The sequence below is a fragment of the Notolepis coatsorum genome (genome assembly GCF_963971535.1).
Source record: "Notolepis coatsorum genome assembly, chromosome: 1".
Taxonomy (NCBI): Eukaryota; Metazoa; Chordata; class Actinopteri; order Aulopiformes; family Paralepididae; genus Notolepis; species Notolepis coatsorum.
Genome location: NC_140165.1, coordinates 56,548,841 through 56,563,761, shown reverse-complemented (window position 1 = coordinate 56,563,761; position 14,921 = coordinate 56,548,841). Strand labels below are relative to the sequence as shown.

Genomic DNA, 14,921 nt, shown 5'->3' with positions numbered 1-14,921 from the left:
AGAGTGTCCGCCATTTTGTGTACATTTAATGTCTGGCTAATTAATATTTAGTAGTGGTCGAACCTATCCTTTAAATACAGTCAGGGTTGTGTAGCCCCTTAGCTACAAAGTCATAAAACTAACGGGATCATCCCTATGTTCCCCGGGTCCTATGTTCCCCGGGTCCTATGTTCCCCGCTTGATTGATTAATAGATTGAACATTTTATTAATTTTTATTATTTTATTAATTATTAATGTCCGCCTTGTTCGAACTGGTTAAGCTTAGGCCCTCTTTCGAAGTTGGTTAAGGTTAGAGTTTGGAATCAGGGCTGGTGGTCTAAAATGTTCAATCAATCAATCAAGCGGGGATAGGACCCGGGGAACATAGGACCCGGGGAACATAGACATGCTCCCAAACTAACAATAAAGTTTAAAAAAACAAATCACGACACAACCAGGGATGTGTGGCTTACCAAGCCTCAGAACGCCAATAAAAACAGGTGAGTCTTCAGCTGTGTTTTAAAACTCTGTAGGGTCTGGGCAGACCTAATTTGCAGTGGAAGACCGTGCCATATTTTAGGGGCAGCCACCGCAAAAGCTCGATCGCCTTTAGTCTTTAGCCTTGACCTCGGGACATCTAAGAGTAGTAGAGGAGCGGCGGCTCGAGGGGAAGTAACGGAACCAGCGTCTCCGACCCTCAGTTCTATAGACGTTTCTTCAGTTCAGTTCAGTTCAGTTATTTTTTATTTCGGGCTTTGGACACATAACAACGGTCATTCCATAAATCGCCAAAGTTTTACCAGCTGCTACTGCAGCATTGTCCGAAAAGGGCTAGGGAGAAGCACTAGGCTTGTCGGGCCCTACCCCTGAAGACTTACGTTTCGTTTTTTTACATACATACTACATAGTACATACATATAGTACACATTACAGTACACACATATAGTACACATTACAGTACACATTACATTATAGCATATATAATAGTATATAGTACATCATAGTGTATACAACACATATATAATGTGATATGAGATATATAGTACATAGTATATATTCTTCTAACCTTGCGCGGCAGCCGGCTTCATGCGAGGATCCACGCTTTCAAGTTGTGCGATTGTGCCTGAACCGCGGTGGTTCGGACCAATCGGCGCATCCCTTCGAGGAACTACCGGCAGCTACGGTTGTGGTTTAGGTGTAACAGCATTATTAACCCTTTCACTACCATACACCATCACGCTTTAAAGGAACATGCCAACATTTCTCCAGAGAGAGACAAGAAGATAGATACCAGTTTCCTCTCTGTGCGTTCAGTAGAAAGCTATCTGGCTGCATGTTAGCCTATAGCTTAGCATAATGAATGGAAACGGACAGTGCCGGTTAGCCTAGGCATTGTCCAACTAACACCTCTCCCGAAGGCTAACCGGCACTGTCCGCTTCCATTCATTGTGCTAAGCTAGGCTAACGTGCAGCCAGATAGCTTTCTACTGAACGCACAGAGAGGAAACTGGTATCTATCTATCTTGTCTCTCTCTGGAGAAGACGGTAAGCTAATTTCCCAAAATGTTGGCATGTTCCTTTAACCCTTCGAGGTGTCCCAACCAGGCATGCGTTGTTCATGGGACGGGGTTGCACTCCGTGCAAGCCCACATAAGTACTCGCTATTTGCATATCAATAGCGCCGGTCGTCAGGTGTGTTAAATACGTTCTCAGATACATTCACACCTAACTTTTGTGAATGACATGTGTTACATTCCATTCGTAGAGGCAATTAGGAACTGTCTGTAGTCTGCTGCTCAAGCAAGGGGACATTTATGGGCATTCGCGGGAGCGAGCGCACGCGCCGGGAGCGCGCGTGCACGTGGCACCATTAGGTGCGTGCAATCCCAGTTGATTTCAATAACGCACCACTGGTCCCAACTAGGGATGGGTACCTTTCACATTTGAACCGATACGGTACCGGTACCTGTGAATCGATACCGGTACCCAACGGTACCTTTTTTCGGTACTTTAGTCTCAAGAAATTTAATTTACCTACCTCAGTCACGAAAAAAAATCCAAACTTCAAATAACTACAATTTCGACAGTTTTCGGCTTGCCATTGCTCCGACTGCTTTGTTGTTGAATCAAGTAAAATCCTAGGTAAGCATATATTGTGCGTGTGAACGTTGACATGAAAATAAAAAAGGTAAAAAAAAAGTTTTTTTTTACTTGAATTGATACTCGGTAGTACCGACGTGTTTCGGTTCGGTACCTCAAAAGTACCGAATTCGGTACCCATCCCTAGTCCCAACACACCGGCGTGATTATAGAGCTGGACAACATATACAATGTTACAGTCGCTACCGGGTGGCTACCCTGGACAGCGGTGGGGTTAACAATAGAATTCTGGGGAAACATTTGGGGGGGGGGGGAAAGATCCCAAAGATCCCACACCTCACAACAACCCTGTAGATCAACGGCAATCCGAGCCATTATTGTTGTAATGTAATTTAAAGCACATTGGCCTCCCGGTGCTTTATAATAATAATAATAATTATATAATAATATTTATAGCCCCCGTCTCTTTAATAGCCCCCGTCGGGGAACACGCAGGAAGGTTTGCTCACTCATGACTCATGTCCAGGTCGTCTTACACAACGTAGCCCTATAATCAACACCCAATTGGAAAAGCTGGCAAGTGAATTAGCGCTGGAGAATGACCCTGTGATTAATAAATGTGATGGTAGAAGAGTTTATAGGCCACTATTTCTTGCTTGTGACGTGAACACTTGAGAGCCAACCTTGTATTCCACGATGGACCCTGACTACAAATTTACAAGGGCTCATGGCAAGAAAGTTAATGAAATACTCCTGAAATTATGAGTATGGCCGATACGATAACCGATATTAACATTTCTGTTATGGCCGATAATCAATATTACTAATGTCAACATGATCTGTATAAATATGATAATACAATTTTGTACATATTATTTTTTGGCGTCTCAAATGGAGATGACCTGGCATTTTTATGTAGAGTAACCTTTTTTTTATTTAATTTTTTTATACATCCACAGAGAGAAAGGTGTAGAATACAAGTATTGCTCCCCCCCCCCCAACAAATATTGATTAATTAATTTATAATTTAAAAATAAATTGTGGGTCCAAAATGAATGCATTTTGTGTGCATGTATCCCCTCCCTACTTCCCATTTCAATGCCCCCGATGCATCCGAATGAATAAATGACATGCCCTAGTGTGACATCTAGTGGCTGAATGTTGTCTATAGCACCTTTAAAGGGGAACTATCTTATAAATGGCCTTTTTGAGTGTTTAGCATTGTTTCCTAGCTATGTGAACTTATATTAATATGATCTATGTCTCTAATTCTCATATTGGCGCATTCTTCCAATTCTCCTCTCACAATATTCACCCTCACTGAACTGAGTCATCTGAAAATGTGCTGATTTGTGATGTCAGAGAGACTCAGCTGCATGAGACTCTGCTGAGACTCACACACACTCCACACAGTTCCCACTGTGGTTGGAGCCCAGGCTCAAAAACGGCTTAAGATCTTGAGGTAGAAAAATGCTGTTTTTGAGGACTTGATTAGAAATACAAAACAATGAATAAAAAAAATATATAAAATTACAGAGGTGTTCCATAGACTCACAGGAATTGTGTAAAAGTGCCCAAATAGTGAAAGAAATAGTCAAATAGTTCCCCTTTAAGTAACCATGAAAAGCCTTTTTTAATACAAATCTTCAGTGTTACTCTAAATGTTGTTATGTGAGGTTGAATCACCCCTTTCTGCTGCTTCTCATCTGTGGACTCCTTGTGTCTTTCCTCTTCAGCAAACAGACCTGGCCCAGTACATGACTCAGCACCCAGGAGGCCTGCACTCCTACAACGTCAGGGTAGGTTTGTATTGAGTCAGTTAGTCCAAAACACGGTCGTGGACCCAAGAACAACCTCAGCCGTATGGGTTTTAGACATAGACTTAACCCTTTCACTACCACATTACATACAGTTAACCCTTTCACTACCACACTACAGACGGTTAACCGTCTGTAGTGTGGTAGTGAAAGGGTTAACCTTCTGTATTGTCGCAGTAAAAGGGTTAACCCTTTGTCGTGTGGTAGTGAAAGGGTTATCATTCTGTATTGTCGCAGTGAAAGGGTTAACGTTAGGTTATGGCTATAACCAAGTTCTGTTAACACTTAGTGAACGCTCAGCGTTTCATGCATAATCTCGCTTCAGCGTATGCACACTGAATAAATTTCAAATGTACCTTTAAATGCCAGCATTCATCTGGCCACACCCCCATCCGCCTACCTACATAAGCCGGGATGGGCCACACACTCATCTCCTTCCCAACAAATTTCATCACAATGAAAAATCAAGGGCCTGCAGCAGCGTCTAGACGCTGAGCGTTCACTAAGTGTTAACAGAACTTGGTTATAGCCATAACCTAACGTTCTGTGCCACACTAGCTCACGCTCAGCGTTTCATGCATAATAGGAGCTGAGCGGGAGCTAGAAGCTCGACAAATGTACCCTGCTGAGGCCCCCCACAACCATCAGACCAGGGAGGGCCGAGCCCCCCCGACCCACCCTAATGGAGGGCACACCCCCTATTGGTGGCTTCACGGGAGGGCGACGGACCCGACCGTGCGAAGAGGCACTCAAGCAACTTAACGCACAGGGTGAGCAGAGCGTGGCTTGACCCCACGACTACACACACGCACAACCCGCATGCCACCCGGGAACGAACGGAGGAAACAACCTCGTTACTGCCCCCAGAATCACGGGGCCAAGGGCAAACCCAACCCCGTGGCAAGGCCGTAGCAGCGGAGCGCGAAGGAAGACCCAGACCCACCAAAGGGACTGGACCCCCTGGAACGGGGGCCCGGAGAAGTCCATGATGCCAGCATCAAGACCCCACCAGGTGGGCACTTAGTGACCCCGCCCCCCACATCGCCAGCGTATTCGGACAAAGGCCCCTCAGTTACTGCACCTGGTATTCCCAGGCGGTATCCCATCCAAGTACTAACCAGGCCAGAACCTGCTTAGCTTCCGAGATCGGACGAGATCGGGCGTGTTCAGGTTGGTATGGCCGTAAGCCGAGCGGGCCCTGTCCCCCCAATAGTACACCGCCTGGCACACTGACCCTGCAGAACAGGCAGTCAGCATGGCCGTAAGCACACAAAAAAGGTTAACCAACGGAAGCAGGCAGCGCACCGGGGAAAAACCAGGCAACAGGCTGTTAACCCTAGCCTGGAGACTGCAGACGAGACAGGCGCCAGAGGGGACAGCTGAACACAGCCGCCCCGGCGGAAGGGGCGTATGCTGGCGTTGTTGAATGACCAAGCCTCCATTTAAAAACCCCCACCCAGAGGGGTTGAGGCAGAGAAGGCTGACACAATTGGCAGACGTCATGAACGTGCAGGGGCACCCTCAACCGGTGAACCCGAGAGTTGACACTGCTCCAACACACCAGGGAATCAACCACCTTGGCGTTACCCAATGCAGTGGTTGTTCCTATAACCCCTCAAGAAAAAACTCCAAAACACACCTGCGGGTATACACCGGCTATACCGCAGTACAAGTGTCTCAGTTTTCAAAAAAGGGTTAACCCAGGCCTACGGGTCGACGAACATTACCTCAGACCGGGCCTGGCGATACGGGAAGCACAGGGTCACCAGAGGAGGTCAAAGACCACCCCAACAGGCCCCTCTTCGCCATGCGCGAGAGAGGAGCGAAAAAGAATGGAGAACCAGCCCCTAAGCACACCGCACCTGGCCTTCCCAGGCGGTCTCCCAACCAAGTACCAACCAGGACCAACCTGTGTAGCGGCCGAGATCCGACGAGATCGAGCGTGTACAGGTTGGCATGGCCGCAAGCCATTACGACAGTGCTGAGTAAAAACGTACCCAACCAGGGTCCCCATAGCGCTTAACCCCGTGACACCCGGACCGACCTGGCATTTTTCCCCCTGAAAAAAACCCAAGTCCCTCAGGGTACCAGAACAGCAGATCTGCATCCCCGGCGGACAACGGGTTCAACTGATCCGGACCAGCGTGACCAGAACCAGTCCCGTGCCCTAACCACGCCGACATGCCTACTCCAGGAGAAAGGGCAGATATGCGTGTCGATCTTAACATGAAAAGAAGGCGCCACCCAGACGTTCGGGCGAACCGCGCCTGGTGGCCCACCCCAAGGGCGTGAGACCCCTCTACATATGTTCAGATCCATTCCGTCATCATCCCCCAGACATGAACGAGAATCCGTCGAAAAACCAACCCAGGTCGTGGGATTTGGTCGTCGGAAGAGGAAAAACCCCCATCTCAGTTGCTTTATAAAAACGCTGTTTCAACCACAAGCAACCAAGGCGTGCCAGTCAGTCGCCTGTTTACAGCGAGCTAGCACTATACGTGCGTCGGGACACACCCCCATCAATGAACAGGCTATTTAGACCTGTCATTGAATCCCCAAGGCGCCCAGGGGAACGACAAGAGGGGTGTGACACTTCCTAACTCCAACACTTTTTGAATAGAAAAGAAGGAAGCATCAACAGTATGTATCCCAGTCTACACAGCCAGGGGTAAACATTTTTCACATTCTTACATCCCACCACCCAAGGAGACGGGGATCCCCAGAGAGACTTCCCACGCGAGCTGTACAGATTGAAAAGAATATATTGCACCTTGAGCCATGTAAAAAATTGGTTTTAGGGCTCTCCGGGGAAGAGGCACTGAACCCATACACACTCAACAATCGAATTGAATCGAATACATATACAATAGAATAGGACACCTTCTAGAGGGTCCACTCACTTTGACAATCTGAGGAGGAAGACTCTGTACTCTGATGGAGGCTCCCTCACATGGAAGAAGGAGTCCGAACTCACAGAAGGCCCGAATAGGCGCTTGGTGAGGAGGAGCCCTGACCACCCCCCTGAAACAGATCCATCACATGGACCTGAACAGCACACGGAAGTCCTACCAACAGAAACGCGCACGGTGACGTACTCTATGGCGGGGGAATTCCTGCGGTGCACACGCCCAATATACCAGGCCGAACCGCCACGTGGCGGGAACCTTGAAGGACAGGGGGTGTACCCCTGACCGACAGAAACAAGGGGGAGAGGAAAGGTTACCAGTTCACCCCTTTACGACCCCACACCCATGATACGATGTAATGACAAAAAGAGAATATGACACAGTCATAGTCAGCTCTATGAAGCGTTTGACAGCTCCACACAGCGCATGAGCTAACCTGCTATCTGATTTTTACTAAGGAAAAAACACAGAATAGAGAGGGCTCTAAGAGCCCCGGTCCAACATACACATGTGCTTCTGTGGCCAGTCCAACCCAGTTGTAGGTCACATGACACACACAACCCATCATCACCAACAAAAAATGGCAAAAACACTCTACAGAGGAACGCCGTTTTTCACAATGAGAGAATACATAATTCTCGATTAGTATCGGCCACAGGCCTTGCTAAGCACACACGACAGCGACCAAACCATCTTTTCTTTTAGGAAAATAAAGTTTCTCCAGCAGTTTTAGCACAACCTCAGCAATCAAGCTAAGGGTTACATTGCATCCCTACCACACAAAAGACACAATTCTAGTGCACAACATGTCTGATAGGAGGATGAAAAAGTCCCCAGGGAACCGGGGGGAAACACAATCCTCTTATTTTACCTTCAATACGGCCAGTTAAAACAGGAAAACCTGTTAATATGTGAACACACTGTTCATTGTCATCACAGGCTGAGAAAAGAACATTCTTTTACTCACTTGTCACTAAGCATAGCTTCATAGGTTAGTTACCTTAGTTGTGAGTACACGGTACATATAAACACACATGATGTTTCTCACACAACAACCAGATCATTTTCTGTAACAACCCGATTTGCACGGAGAAGCTAACTGCCAGTGACAAAACCAGTTCACACATAACTCGCGTCGTATCCTAAATGCATTGCAGCAACACACGTTTTGGGAAAACATCGTTATTCACAAAACATTTAGAAAAGTAAAACCAGAAGACGTGTTATAAGGTCTGGTCAAACCTTGTCCTACCCGGAACGTAGATCAGCGAAGTGCAGTCAAGATACCGTAGGAACACAGCCGCTCCTGTGTTGTTCGAACTGGGCAGCGTCGCCGCTCCAACCCGCACTACAGTCCTCTTTGTTGACGCAATCCCCGTCCAGGCTCAGGGCAGGGTCGACGAACATCCCCTGTCAAGGATGACGTCGTAGTCAAGAGTGTAAAACATGTTATCATCAAAGCACGTTCAACAGAGTAGCATTAAGCTAACGGCCGCTCCAACCGTTCGGGCGCTACTGCCCCTGCTTGCGAGACGCCGAGCTAACGGCGCACGCGACCAGAAGCGAGCTCGCGGCGGCGCGGGAGGAGCTAAAGCTACCCCGCGCCAGGCCTTGGCCTATAGCAGCAAGCTAACATTACCTAGTGATCACGACATGCTAGCGCCGCAGCTAACAGCTGACTGGCTAACAGTAGGCCCACCTAAGTAGGCCATGCAGCGATCCCAGCAGGCTAACGCAGCAGCTAACAGCTGACTGGCTAACCGTAAGCTAAGCAGCTATCACCTGAACTTGTATACAATGACATAACACTCACCCAGACAGGCCGCCGTTCTGAACCTCTCCTCACTTTTTTAGAGAAAAGAGAAACAAGATGTCAACACTGCTTTACAACGGTGATTTTACCAACACCCGACGGAATCAGCACAATACCAAACTGGCCTGTGTAGCTGACTTGAACATGGATCTGCCGCTATCGCACATCCATGCACATATCTCCTCGTGAAGGAATACTCTCATTTGGATATGAAAGAAGGGGCTTAACACAGGACAGAGAGAAATCCACTCGTCCAGAAAACACAGGGATCACCAGTGTTAATGGTCGCGGCCCACTAGTTAACTAAAATGGCTTCAGACCAAGGTCTTCCGTCGTCTAGGAGACTGAACAAAGGACCCTAGCCTGGGCCCGGTTTTCATAACATTGTCAATTAGTCCCCATAGCACTAACAGACAAGTGGAGCCTGCCAGCAAAACACTACTCACCCAACCTGGAACGCACCGCTTCTCACAACAGCAGCGCGCCACTACAGTCCCTGCACCGCCGGAGGGTTTCACTCCGTCCAGCCGCATCAAAGAAGACTGTAGCTGGGAGGTATGTAGCGGCGTGAACCCCCAATACGAAACCGGTGGAGTTTGTGGAATGATCACCATCTTCCAGACACTCCAGTACGAAGACAATATCGCCGTATTTTCTCGTTTTAAAAAAGTGAGAGAGAAAATAAAGATATGATGTCAACGTATTCTCCTTATTCTTCCTTTCCTTAGAGCAATATTTTTCTCCACGTCAAGTGGGCATATGAGCAACACGTTGCTTGTGATGAAATTTGCGAAGGAGATGAGTGTGTGGCCCATCCCGGCTTATGTAGGTAGGCGGATGGGGGTGTGGCCAGATGAATGCTGGCATTTAAAGGTACATTTGAAATGTATTCAGTGTGCATACGCTGAAGCGAGATTATGCATGAAACGCTGAGCGTGAGCTAGTGTGGCACAGAACCATTTGGTAGTGTGGTAGTGAAAGGGTTAAAGCTGCAGTAGGCAACTTCGGAGAAATGAGCAAGTGTGAGTTCACCTGCCCAGCAGAGATAAAGAGAAAGTTCTGCATCACTTTTCAAACAAAGGTTTTCCACAGACTCCCAGACGCACCAGCAGCTTTAAGCAGAATCTTTTTGATTAAATTAATAATAAAATGTATTTCCCAGCCTCTGATTGGCAGGTGGTTTTGTACATGGCGTGTACCTTTTGACAAGGAACGTGGCGGTGGTCTTGGGCGTGTGACCCCAGGAACACCACTCGGCAGGCCAAAAGCATCTGATTGGCCAAAAACAACGGCTTCCTGCATCGATAACCAATCGGATGTTTCAAGAGGTGTTCCCGGGGTCGCATTGGAAGACTAAGACCACCATCGTGTTATTTGTCAAAGGGTACTTGGCCAATTAGAGGCTGGGAAATATATATACTGTATATATTTTTGTATTTGTATTAATCAGCTTAAAGCTGCTGGTGCCTCTGGGAGTCTGTGGAAAACCTTTATTGCACCTGCATGGTCTTTAAAAGTGATGCAGGGCTTGTTCTATTTCTGCTGGGCAGGTAAACTCACTCTTGCTCATTTCTCAGAAGTTGCCTACTGCCTACTGCCTAATGTCAAAAACCCATTCGATTCCCGCTCCTCTCCGGCAGCATGTCGAAGTGTCCTTGAGCAAGACACTTAACCCCTCATTGCTACCGATGTGCAGGTTGGCACCTTGCATGGCTGCCTCCGCCATTGGTGTGTGAATGTGTGGAACAAAAATGTTAAAGCGCTTTGGATAAAAACGCTGTATAAATGAAGCCCATTTACCATTTAGGCCCGGGGGTTGTAATTTTGTGCCACGACGCTGATGCTAAATGCTAAGATGTACAGTAGTCCATTTAAAAGTATTTTTAACGTTCAAACTCAGCGCACAAAGTTCACTCGCCGTGCATCTCTGTTAGGGGATACTTGGGGAATATTGAAGAATTAGCGAAAAGCCACGTGCGTGTAACACGTCAGAAACGAGAGCGAAGCGGCTTTCCTTCTCAGCCTTTCCCCCCACACATGGTCTCCTGTTTTCAGTGTGATGGAATCAGCCCTAACCCCCGGTGTGCCGCTCTGCCTCAGATCTTCCTGTTCCAGCTCCTGCGGGGCCTCTCCTACATCCACAGCCGCAGGATCCTGCACCGAGACATCAAGCCCCACAACCTGCTGATCAGCTACCTGGGGGAACTCAAGCTGGCCGACTTCGGTGGGTCTTTATCTGACAGACCTTAACCCTTTCACTGCCACACTACAGAAGGTTACCCCTTTCACTGCGACAATACAGAAGGTTTCCCCTTTCACTGCCACACTACAGAAGGTTAACCCTTTCACTGTCACACGACACATGGTTAACCCTTTCACAGCCACACTACAGAAGGTTACCCCTTTCACTGCGACAATACAGAAGGTTAACCCTTTCACTGCCACACTACAGAAGGTTACCCCTTTCACTGCGACAATACAGAAGGTTAACCCTTTCACTGTCACATGACACAGGGTTAACCCTTTCACAGCCACACTACAGAAGGTTAACCCTTTCACTACCGCACTACAGGCGGTTAACCCTTTCACTACCACACTACCAAATGGTTAACCCTTTCACAGCGACAATACAGAAGGTTAACCCTTTCACTACCACACTACAGAAGGTTAACCCTTTCACTACCACACTACAGACGGTTAACCCTTTCCCTACCACACTACATACGGTTAACACTTTCACTACCACACTACAGACAGTTAACCCTTTCACTACCACACTACAGACTGTTAACCCGTTCACTACCACACTACATACGGTTAACCCTTTCACTACCACACTACATACGGTTAACCCTTTCACTACCACACTACATACGATTAACCCTTTCACTACCACGCTATATATGGTTAACCCTTTCACTACCACACTACAGACGGTTAACCCTTTCACTACCACACTACAGACGGTTAACACTTTCACTGCCATACTACAGACGGTTAACCCTTTCACTACCACACTACAGATGGTTAACCTTCTGTAGTGTGGTAGTGAAAGGGTTAAGGCACAAAGCTGTCAGCTATTCTCATACTGTAAATAATTGATCTGATTGCGGAGTCGGCATAGTGGATTTTGCTACATTTCCTTTCTTTTGTTTGTAGAAAACACAACTTATATGTGCTCCGTCCCCTTGGCACAGCTGTATTGTTGACGTGAATTCATTATTGAGAATAGAATAGAAAAGGAATAGAATCAAATGGATTAGCGCTGCGCACGGTCCAACGGAGCACGTTAGTCACGTGGACTATCGCCCTGGTCTGGTGTTTTTTGCCCATAATTCTTTTTGCATAGAGATGAATGAATGATAAATGTGTGTTTTTTAAACGTTTCATGAATTTAATCAGTCAAATATTGTGTAGTTTCACCTTGCAGTGCACATTTTCAAAATACATTAACAATCTGCACGAGAAATTTTACCAAAGGTACAAGACTGGGCACATAATGCCTTAATTATCTACAACCAGTTCATTGGCCAGTTTACTCCATTCTCGTCACTCATTGACCAGCATCAGAGCAAGCGGCCAACCTTGCACAGCTTTTAGAGTGTCGATTGGTTTGGGAGCTAGCTGGGATATTGTATTGATAATGGGTATTGTAGTAGTTGTCATGGACACGTAACAAGCTATAGTTAAGGCTGAAACATACATAAATGACCATTACAGAACCACACTGAAATGTTGTTGATTTTTATGGGTGGGGCTTCTGGTATCAAAGTACCAAACACACACTATAGTGGAGGAAGGTACTGAGCAGCTCCCAGGGGTCAAGACCAGGCACCTGTGTTTAGTCTCCCTGTCAACTAGAAGAGAATAGGAGCTGAACATTAGTATTGTTTCCCTGTCAGGCTTTCTTCAGGGTTCCTACGGTCACGGACAACCTGCAAAATGAATGAACGAACAAATGAATAAATTAATGAATGAATGGGTGAACATCTGCACATTGAAACTGCCGAATATTAGTCTTGGAAATTTGTGCTACAAGCCAGTAGAAAGTTGTGGAATATGCTTTGTGGAAATGTGTAGGAACCCTGATTTCTTATATTGATTTGTGTGTGTGTGTGTGTGTGTGCGTGTGTGTGTCTCTCTCTGTCTCTGTCTCTGTCTCTGTCTCTCTCTCTCTCTCTCTCTCTCTCTCTCTCTCTCTCTCTCTCTCTCTCTCTCTCTCTCTCTCTCTCTCTCCTCTCTCCCTCTCTCTCTCTCTCTCTCTCTCTCTCTCTCTCTCTCTCTCTCTCTAGGTCTGGCCCGCTCTAAGTCCATCCCGTGTCAGACGTACTCCTCGGAGGTGGTGACTCTGTGGTACCGCCCCCCTGATATCCTCCTGGGCTGCACAGACTACTCCACCGCTCTGGACATCTGGTCAGTCGCTGCTCAACACGGCCCCCGGAGGGCGCTGCTCCATCTGGAGGGGGAGAGGGGGGGCGAGGAGAGAGGGGAGAGAGGGGAGGGGGGAGAGAGGGAGAGGAGAGAGGGGAGGGGAGAGAGGGGCGGAGGGGAGAGAGGGGAGGGGGAGAGGGGGGAGAGAGAGGGGCGAGGGGAGAGAGGGGAGAGAAGAGAGGGGGGAGAGAGGGGAGAGGGGAGAGAGGGGAGAGAGAGGGGCGAGGGGAGAGAGAGGGGCGAGGGGAGAGAGGGGAGAGGGGAGAGAGGGGAGGGGGGAGAGAGAGGGGCGAGGGGAGAGAGGGGAGGGGAGAGGGGGGGAGAGAGAGGGGCGAGGGGAGAGAGAGGGGCGAGGGGAGAGAGGGGAGAGGGGAGAGAGGGGAGGGGGGAGAGAGAGGGGCGAGGGGAGAGAGGGGAGGGGAGAGAGGGGGGAGAGAGAGGGGCGAGGGGAGAGAGAGGGGCGAGGAGAGAGGGGAGAGGGGAGAGAGGGGAGGGGGGAGAGAGAGGGGCGAGGGAGAGAGGGGAGGGAGAGAGGGGGGGAGAGAGAGGGGCGAGGGGAGAGAGAGGGGCGAGGGGAGAGAGGGAGAGGGGAGAGAGGGGAGGGGGGGAGAGAGAGGGGCGAGGGGAGAGAGGGGAGGGGAGAGAGGGGGGGAGAGAGAGGGGCGAGGGGAGAGAGAGGGGCGAGGGGAGAGAGGGGAGAGGGGAGAGAGGGGAGGGGGGAGAGAGAGGGGCGAGGGGAGAGAGGGGAGGGGGGAGAGAGGGGAGAGAGGGGAGGGGGGAGAGAGATGAGGGGGGAGAGAGAGGGGAGGGGGGAGAGAGAGGGGCGAGGGGAGAGAGGGGCGGAGGGTTGGCACTTCTGGAAGCATTGTGATTGGGTCCAATGGTGATCGGGTTCGGGAGTGTTCTGGTAAACTTGGGAGTTTACTACTGGTAAATTGCACCCGAACAACTGACCTACTATATAATATAATATATTATAATGATATATGAATTCCATGTTAGCAGGTTATATTCTTACATTGACATATGTTAGGCAGGGACTACAGATGAAAACTAGCTCATTAGCTAATTCTGGCACATTTACATTGATGTGAAAACTGAAGATGTTAATGTGCACTGTCCCTGGGTCAAAAATAAATAAATAAACTGTAGCTGACGCTAACGGTATCAAGTTACCACATATTGAACCATGATAGGCTCGACCTATTAATGACATCTCACACACGCAACTCAGGGAAGTGCAGAGAAGCTCCGTCTCTCCAGGTGAAGAATGAGAAAAAGGCGCTCTGGTGACAAGTTCTGCACAAAAAAACAATCTGTAGAGTGAGTCACAGTTATGCCACCATATTAACCTTTTCACTACCACACTACAGACGGTTAAGTCGCAGTGAAAGGGTTAACCCTTTGGGTAGAGTGCTAGTGAAAGGGTTAATACAAAAAGAAAAATTTAGTGGAGGGGAGCTTTAACACATTGACAGGCAGCAGCAGGGGGCCCTGATCCCCCTTCATTGCCAGGTCTTTATTCAATGGATATAGTTTTAGACTGCGACATTTGCTTAAAATATATCTTATATTATATCTATGGGTCTAATAACGCTGTCGAGTCTCAGTGAGTTGCTTCCAGTCAACATGCCCGAGACAGATTGTTTTTTCATCCGTACATTTCCGTTTTATACCGTTTTGAATAGAGTAGGGTTTGGGTGCTTTTCAGTAATTCCAGGAAAAAGACGAGAAAAAGGCATTTTACTGTAATCCAGTCATCACGTTGTAATTTTTCGGCTGATTATCTAATCATCCTGAAATCAACGCTAGATTATCATTATTATATCTCGTCGTGCATACATGAAATGACCGTCGTAGCGGGGCGCTTGCCC

At 48.1% G+C, this 14,921-nt stretch overlaps 1 protein-coding gene across 1 annotated transcript in view; it reads left to right on the top strand.

Moving 5' to 3' along the window:
- cdk15 (cyclin-dependent kinase 15) overlaps positions 1-14,921 on the top strand; it is a gene marked incomplete at its 3' end in the record, with an annotated part of 129,225 nt that overhangs the window by 98,276 nt on the left and 16,028 nt on the right. The window contains exons 7-9 of the mRNA XM_084320708.1: positions 3,817-3,879; positions 10,717-10,840; positions 12,909-13,029. Coding sequence (XP_084176834.1) covers positions 3,817-3,879; positions 10,717-10,840; positions 12,909-13,029 — 308 coding nt within the window. The remainder of the gene's footprint in view (positions 1-3,816; positions 3,880-10,716; positions 10,841-12,908; positions 13,030-14,921) is intronic.